The 8,941-nt window shown below is 40.1% G+C and overlaps 1 protein-coding gene across 2 annotated transcripts in view; it reads right to left on the bottom strand.

Moving 5' to 3' along the window:
• Positions 1–702: 702 nt before the first annotated feature.
• cnnm2b (cyclin and CBS domain divalent metal cation transport mediator 2b) overlaps positions 703–8,941 on the bottom strand; it is a 37,798-nt gene continuing 29,559 nt past the window's right edge. Inside the window, exons 6-8 of one of the 2 annotated variants that reach the window (XM_046047980.1) lie at positions 7,909–7,971; positions 5,294–5,472; positions 703–3,482 (exon numbers count right to left, since the gene is read on the bottom strand). In XM_046047980.1, the coding sequence (XP_045903936.1) occupies positions 3,201–3,482; positions 5,294–5,472; positions 7,909–7,971 (524 nt within the window). In that variant the 3' untranslated portion in view covers positions 703–3,200. The remainder of the gene's footprint in view (positions 3,483–5,293; positions 5,473–7,908; positions 7,972–8,941) is intronic. The other variant, XM_046047981.1, reaches the window with a different exon arrangement.

Raw genomic sequence — 8,941 nt, 5'->3', positions numbered from 1 at the left:
AGAAAAAGATTTGTGTGTAAAGGGGTGTGTAACAAAAAATTGAAATAACCCCGCCCGGCAGCCCATCCCCCCCCCCCCCCATGTTTCCTGTTGTGCGTTTGGAGGTTTGCAATGTTATCATGCTTCTTGTTCCCCTGTCAGACACTGACATCCACTGGCTTGTAAAGCAAAGCAGAGTATGAATGTCACAAGCACAATCTTACAAACTGATCGTCATTCATTGCTTTATCTCTGGAGTGATTGTCCCTGCAGAGCAGAGCGGGCCTGCTGCATAGGAGCACTTTCAAGTAAACAATAAACAACAGCGAACACATCTGCAAACAACGCAGAGTACTCTATGTCTGGTTATACAACCCAGACGCCCCTCGTGGCTTAACAAATGGAAGGGCTGTTTGTCCATGTGTGCTGCTTTCAGAGGCTGCTAACAGGCACACATTGGATTACATATGGAAACAGCGACCACCAGTGGTTACAAACTGTAACTGAATATTAAACGAATGGCATACACCTTTAGGACACTGATGTTGCCTGTAAGGTGGCAAAAAAACTGCCAGCATACAGTACATATATTAATGAACAGGTCTGGAAGTGGAATCAAAGTAACTTTATAGTTAGACTTAAAAATCTAGGCCCCTACAGATATGAAGTAAACAATTATTCTACACTAAAACTTTTGTAGGAAAAATTTCAAGCACACATACAGTATCTTAAAACTCTTTCCTGTTTTTATGAGGTAAAACAATAAGGGCAAGAAGGTACTAAAGCACAAAAAACACAAACGAAAAAAGAAACACACAGACATTTACACTTATTTGCTTTCTTGCAGAGAGAGTTAGATGAGAAGATTGATACCGCTCTTATATCATGCTAAATATGAAGCTGGAGCCCTGGAAGATGTTAGCCTAGCTTAGCATGAAGACAAGAAAATAAATAAATAAAGCTTACTAATTACTCCAGGAATACTTACTAGTATGGTACTAGTACTGGAGTATAAGGCATTTACAGACACATCACCAACTGTAAAAATCACAACTTTTTTTGTTGGGGATTAATGTGCTAATTAGTGTAACATTTAGTGTAAAAATGTCAAGCTGTGGCTGTAGTGGGGCTCTTTATTTGGCCCAGAGGAGTGACTTCCAGGAGTAATTAATGAGATTTAGAGGATTTTTTTAACCCTTTGAAAGTGCCAGGCTAGCTAACTAGCTGATTCCCCCTGTTTAGGCTAAGCTAACCAGCTGCTGGCTGTAGCTTCATATTTAGCATAGACATATGAGAGTGGTATCGATCTTCTCGTCAAACACTCAGCCAGAATGCGAATTAGCGCATTTCCCAAAATGTCAAACTATTCTTTAATTGTGTGTTCTTGATATTGTGAAAGAAATAAACATATATGGCTACAGTGTTTCTAATATAAAATTAAATCAATATAAATATCTCTATTTAATAGCAGCCAACATTTGTGAAGAATATTTTAGATTTTTGATCTGAATTAACTCAAGAATTATTAAACATAGATTATATACACTGTATGGGATGCCAAAACAAGTAAAGTCTAGTCTCTTTCACATTCACTACTGTCAAAAAATAGCCTTTACGGACTGAGCCACCGGGCTATGTTTTGCAGACACAAACATGCAAGTACCACACATGCGGAAAACAGACTAACAAACAAAAAATACATTCACACATAAACAGTGGAAAAGCATAGCTGTGTATCATTTATGGACATGTTTAATGTCGAGGTTACTTTTTGTGACGTTGATGATGCTCAACATGTTAGATGAGGTCATTAATACTGTGCAATTATCAAGTTTGATTATGCTTTAAAATTGGCAAATAAAATATAAGACACATAAACTCTGCATGCATACAGTAGCCCCCCCTCCCTCCATTGTGGTGAATAGTCTCGGCATCATTACTCCAATATGAACATAAAGTAGACGCTGAGGTCAAAGGATGCAAAAACATGAAAGAGACAAAGAGGAAGAGAGACTGACTAAGGACAATTTTGCTTGTGGATGGCTGCAGTTTAGCATTTTTCAAAAACAAATATACATATACATACAGTACATACATACAAATATAACTGTCAATTTATAATACAGTGATTTGTTTTCTATTCATAATCATCTCTTAAATAAATTGTGGTTCATTGCACTTTGTTAAAATAATTAATTATATGATTTCTCTTAAAGGCAATAGTGTGATTTTTTTAAAGGTGAAAAAGATAGGTGTATCATAAGCCTGATTTAGGATAATAGTAAAAATAACAAGATCTGTAATATACATACTGTATCTGTAAAAGACCCTCACCTCCTCATATACATGAATGGATGTTCGTCTCCATATATGTAGCATGTCCTTTCTGATATGACACGTGTGCCCCACGCACTCCTTTGTGTACATGCTCGTGCATGCTCATATGCCAGTTTATGTCATATCATGTCTCCACGCATACATATATACATACAATATTATAAAATAAATAAATACAGGAAAACATTCTTGGTTCATGGTTTTAACGGTTTCTGTCAAAGCATTTTTTGGTGCAGTCTTTGACTAACCGTTGCTCTCTGCTTGTTTGGGTTTGAGTCCTCGCTGATGGGATCAACAGTTGACTGAGCTCCCTGAAAGATGCACGGGTGGGGGAGTTGCATTTGTATATATGAGTGTGTGTGTGTGTGTGTGTGTGTGTGTGTGTGTGAATGTGTTTAAATATGCGTATGTGTGCAAAAACAGTCTGTGTCCAGTGTAAGAATGGGGACCAAAGTCTTTGGCCTGAGGAGAAAATACAGTGTTGTGTTACGTTGTGTGTGTGTGTAGGGGAAAGGGACACGGTTTTGCATGCACTCTGTTTCCTCTAATCCAAGTCACCGCTATGAAAGTGTCAGATTGTCCCAAAAAAGAAGCTCAGCCACAGGTACTGTCCGAGTCCACCCTCTGTAAGAGGGTGTAGTACAGCAGGGATTCTGACAGCGTTCAGGTGGGGGGCGTTCAGGGTGACACAGCACCCATCTTCCCCACTGCCCCTCTGTGAAAGGGTCTCACTGACTCACTGACTTGGGGCTACTAGTTGGAGCAGAAGCCTCACTCCACCCGCCTCCACTTCGCACTTTCCCTCATCACCATCTGTGCCAACGCTATGTGTGTGTCCACGAGACAGGGTGGAGGGTCTGGGTCTCCACCGGTCTCGGTGGGGGCTAGATGGGTCCCTCGTTGTGGGCACTGTGGTTACTCCTGCTGAGGCCCACACAGTTCTGCTGCTGGTTGAGCAGGTGCGACGTCTCGTTGGCCACGAGTACAGACACGGCAGGGGTGGTGCTGGTAGTGCTGGCTGTTGTGGTGACGATGGCGGGGGTCTCCACTCCATCATGGAGCTCCGTCAGCGTGAGCTCGATCTTAGTGAACTCACTGTCTGACGATTGAGGCGTTTTGTCCATCCGTGACGCCATTACGGCGTTCTGGTACTGTTGGCGTGTTACCTAGGAAACAGAGAAGATGGAGCCATGATGAGGTCCAATGTCAGAGCAGAGGATTGTGACCATGGATGTAAAATTAGACCTGGATAGGGCGGCCGCCACTCAGCCTTGCTTCCAATTTTGCCCAGTGACCACAGCGAAAAATTCCCCAGCCGCCCAAAAAACATTTTCCCAATAGGCCACCATTATAAAAGAGAAGTCTGTAAAACACCTCAAACTGCAAACAAAAGGCAATCATGAATCTTTTTGATTATGACAGAATTTTGATCCATGGAGGTTTACACTACAGGGCATATTCAGTGTGCCGCATACCCCGAATATAAACCTGGAAGCTAGAAACCTTTTTTGGCAATTGCAGGAGAGCAATTCTCATTGGACTGAATAGGCAACATCTTTGGGTCTAGTATCCAGTTTTAATATTGTAATATATCCATGGTTGTAACTAAATGGGCTTCCAGTGCTGGTAGGTCCCTACAAAGTGAATATATTATTTTTTAAATAACTTTTTCTCTTTTCTCTTTTAAATAGCTTTATACAAACATATTTGTATCTTATGTTTTTTATAACCTTCAGTTCAATTTGGGTAAATGTGTGTGTTTTTCTTTTTTCCATTTCTTTTTTCTTTTTGTCCATGTAAATCTCTGGTTTTAATAAGTGCTAAAATACTATTATTATTATTATAATTATTATTATATTTGTAGTAGTAGTAGTATTGTTATGCCAGTCTGTGAACATTTGATTGATATCGATTTGCCAATGAGTATAGGCAATATTGATATTTCATTAAATACTATTTGTGCCCTAATCAATTTCATCACATGACTGTTACTCCATGAACATATTTATGTAGATATATTCTATGAAAAATTTATAGATTTTTTAATTAATTGAACAATCATTCTGAATTAAAATCTGTAGGGTATCCCTACCACTAAATGAGATGCTAGTTAAAAAAGTAGTTAGAGGATCTCAGTTTCAGTAAACAGTGTCCAATGAGTGTATGTGTAGTGAATGTAAGACTTTTCGACCCTGACAAAAATACATTTTTATGTTTACTAATGAATAAAATAATAAATCAAAGCACAAAGCAGTTAAGTGAACAATTAAAAGGTTAATTTGCCTTCTTCAAAGTTTCAGAGGTGGGCAAAGACAACCACTTCAGAGCTCTAGTTTTGCCACAACAAGGCTCTGGTGAGGAGTGCATGGGGCATAAGTGAGTTAGATTAACGTCTACATGAGGAGCCATCTGGCGAAGCAAGATACCAACTGATAAAAAAGCTATACTTGAAATTTCTCTTTTAATTTAACTAAATTCTTAAAGCAGCTTTAATCAAGTTTCTTGGCCAACTGAAGGCAGCATATTATCATATTAAGTTGTTATTGGTAAACTGTTGCTTATTTACACATGCAGCAGAAATGGACCAACATTTGTAGTTGTGTTTTTTGGCAACCTGACAAATGTCAGGTCCAGCATTCAGTCTCTTTCAGCTCTGTTTTTGGTCTCTACCAACTCCTGCAGATAACATGTGGCTCTATAGCTGCTAAATGCTGCATCATGTTCACCTGCTAGTCACTAACTTTGTCTGCCTGCTGTTTGGTGCTGAGCAGGTAGCATGCAATGAGTTTAAAATGTATTGTAATTAATTAATTAATTTCTCCACATGTCAGATGTTTTATTAGACGTTTTATTAATCCCCTTTTCAATCTTCAAAACCTCAATATCCTGCAACTTCAATACCAGCATCTGTGTTGGTATTAAACATACACACTGATCAAACTGTTAAGGTTAAATATAGTCATGTGTATAGTCTCACCTTTATAAACTGCAGGTCTGAGCGCGCTCTGACTGAGTAGTCAGGCACGTAGATCTGCAGGAAGGAGTTGAGCTGGTTGTTGCTGCTGCCGAGTGTTGGGGTGATGGCGTCTATACGATCACTCCTGTTCAGAGAGTCTGAGTGGTTGAGTCCAAATGGTCGAGGAGGAGATTTATTTTCTGTAAGGAGGTGATGTGAGAGAAGAATACATAATAAAATAAATTGAGACTTAGTACTCTATATTGAGATATCATAGATTTGTCTTGATGCAGGTTATTTCACATTAGTATTAGTATGGAGCTACTAATAGGCCATGGTGGGAATATCTTATCTTTTTTTGCCTTAGTTTTTTCCCCCTTAACAAGTAGTAATGCTAGGAAATGCAAAAGTATCTGACTGTATGCTTCTTTCACAACCACAAATGATAAAGGCATGCCTCCCCCCCCGTTTGTTTGGTTTGTTGTTTGCTTGTGGAGATTTCCATCCATCCATCCATCGTCAACTGCTTATCCTGCATACAGGATTGCGGGGTGTGGAGATTTCTTCTAGGTAAAATTTGAGAACAAGGTAAGGACTTTGCAGGGTTAACTTGATCTCCTTGATCTCCTTTGGCTGTGAGAATTTACAGCTCTCATTTTACAACCATTTTTATCCACGCCAGCATCTCTGGGGATGGCAATGTCAGTTGCGCACTCCACCACTTTGTTCCTAACTAAAATATCTCATTAACCGCTGGATGGATTGCCATGAAATTTTGTACAGAAATTTATGGTGTGCAGAGGATAAATCATAATCACTCCACAGTCTCCTGACTTTTCTTCTAGTACCACCATGAGGCTATTGTGGTTTTGTAATTCATGTCTTGATGTATTGCCAAGAAATCAGGTAAAGATATTCATGTCCCCCATAGGATTAATTGTAATAACTTTGGTGATCCTCTGATAGTTCTTCTAGCGCCATCATCAGGCCAAAATTTAAATTGTCTAATACATTCCCATCATTAATTAAGTTTAGTGCTTATAAGCTAATATTAGCATGCTAAAATGCCAAACTAAGATGGTAAACATTACACCCCCTTAGCATCACATTGTTGGCATTGTCACTGTGAGTATGTTAGCATTAGTTCAAAGCGCTTCTGTCCCTGAGTACAGCCAGTACAAAGCAGCTAGCGTAGGTGTAGACTCTTAGTTAGCCTTTTTTTAATTAACAGAGGTGCCAATCATCAATGACTCCATATTGTTGTTTGGTCTGGTTAGGTGCTCTCCATAGCCTGAACAGGTTCATCATCACAGTTGTAAGTAAAATGCATTGTCTATTTGGACATATTTTGCAGATTTTGATAGCTTCAGATGTAAAAACTCTTGCGATGTACCTGCTTTAACTCAAAATTTTCTCCTAAACTACTTGAGCTGCTCAACAGCTTCAGTAGCACTTAAGATCCTGTGTACTGGTGACATTTTTCCAGGTCAAATGTTAGATATAAGCACAGATGCTTGCTGTGATGTATGGAAATCTAATTTCTCTATAAGTCTCTAGGTGAGGGGGAGTTTCATCCATTCATGCAGATATTGAGTTGGTGGTCTCCAGTGATGCTGCTTCCATGTGCTACCACATAGAAAACTTGTTCTGGTTTTTTTTTTGTTTTATTTTTAATTAAAGCCAGATTATGTTTTCCACTTCTTAAAGAAGCCTAGTGAAAATCACACACAACAAAGTGGAAACGGCTTGGCCAACGCTAATGCTACTACGCCGACTGGAATGTATGTAATCCCATGTAGGAATATGTGTGTGCGTGCGTGTGCGGACCAAGCGCAGTGGGCCAAAGACCTGGCATGTGAACTCTTGCGGATTAGTACTCCACTTTCTAGGGGCCGCAGGGGCCAGATCAATACAGAAAATGGCGGTGTGTGTCAACAATACACACAAAATGCATTTATGTACGTGCAGACACACTCAACCACGCCGTGGGGCACCAAACTAGGTGAAAAAAAGGGGGAGCACTGTAGGTCACTGCTAAAACCAGAAAGAGTGTATTTGTTCAACTGCATTTCCGGATACATGTGGGTGTGTTTGTGTTCCTGGCAGCATGTCCATAGTTATGTGTGGGGTGTGTGCGCTCTGTGTACACGTGCATGTGAACATATGTGTACGTGCATGTCTTTGTATGTGCACTCAGTGGTGTCAGGCGGCAGGGGGCTGTAGCTGTAGGTCTTGTTTATGTAGTCAGAGGGTTAAAGGTTAGGGGCGATCGGGGTGGAGCCTGTGTCCACGCTGGGGCCTCCAGTCTCCAGCACCATTCAGCCACTTGACTAATGGCTCAGGGGATGAGGGTGTTAAGTCTCAATCTGAATCTGTTTTCTTCTCTCCCTCTTTCTCCTTCACTTACACATGCATGAACATACAGTACATTTTGCATTCAGGTACAAACAGACTTTCAGACGTCAACACATTTGTGGCCACAAAACAAAAAGCCACTCATGAAGACAATCTTCTATGTAACCTTTCCATTTCAGCAAAATCTTCAAAATCACACATCTAATTGGTCGACGGGATGATATTAGTGAGGTATTAAATGTGAAGATAGGTGCATGCATAGACAGAAAAGGCCACTGTACCTGGAGATCCCGCTAATGATTCAGCCCTACTGACCACAAATGTACGAGACAGGGACAGAGGCACTTGGGGGAGGGAGGGAAGATACCAGAGAAGGACAAAAGAGGAAGAAAAGAAAGAGGAGAGTCTGTCAAAGTTGAGAAATAATCAGTGCATATATACAAATAGTAAACTTGGATTAAATCTGATAGAGAAGCATCAGCAACAGGAGCAAACAGACAATCAGCTTAACTGCTACTGAGCAGCTAAAGATGCACTACTGATACACCATCATATCTAATCATAAAGTCTCTGATTTGATTTTTGATTTCTGACTGCCGAGTGCCTGCACACATGACAGCAAGGTTATGCTGCTTTTTCACCAGTAGGTGTCTCTCAGAACCCACCACCACATGTGAATCACAACAGTTGAAAAAGGGCTATGAACTGTAGTGCGGTTTGTGAATGAACTGAGAGGATCAGTAGGCGACGCTTTCTCATGATGTCACCACAGGACTGCCTTGTCAGTCGTGCAACTGTCACTCATAACCATCTATCAGAGGAAAGTTTGGCTTTTAATCACAGACAATCCTTAACTGATAACTGATAACTGAACGAACACACATCAGGTGAGGCAGACAGTGGGCAGGTCCATTTCAGCAGGATTTAGGACATGGAGTTGACACTGATTGTATTTAGCTCTCACCAACACAGTTTACAGCAAGAAGGCAAATCAAGCAATGTGTAATCATTGTGAAGTTAGAAGAACAAAGAAATATGTTATATGCATACTGCCCTCTATACTGTGTTTGTGACTGGGGCTCAGTAATGTTTAAAATGTTTTCGATACACCGAAACAATACTTATTTTGATATTACACTGAGGAATATAAACATGTTTCTCTCCCCATTCTTTATTTAACACAAGGAGACAAAGTTCTCAAAAAAAAACACAAACCGGAGCAGCTGCACAAAAACTTTCCTTCAACAGAACACTGGCTACAATTTGTAAAATGATGATCTAATCAGATATATATAAAAAGGAGTATGAATCTGA

The sequence above is a fragment of the Micropterus dolomieu genome, linkage group LG04 (genome assembly GCF_021292245.1).
Source record: "Micropterus dolomieu isolate WLL.071019.BEF.003 ecotype Adirondacks linkage group LG04, ASM2129224v1, whole genome shotgun sequence".
Lineage (NCBI taxonomy): Eukaryota > Metazoa > Chordata > Actinopteri > Centrarchiformes > Centrarchidae > Micropterus > Micropterus dolomieu.
This window is presented reverse-complemented; position numbering and strand designations above follow the sequence as displayed.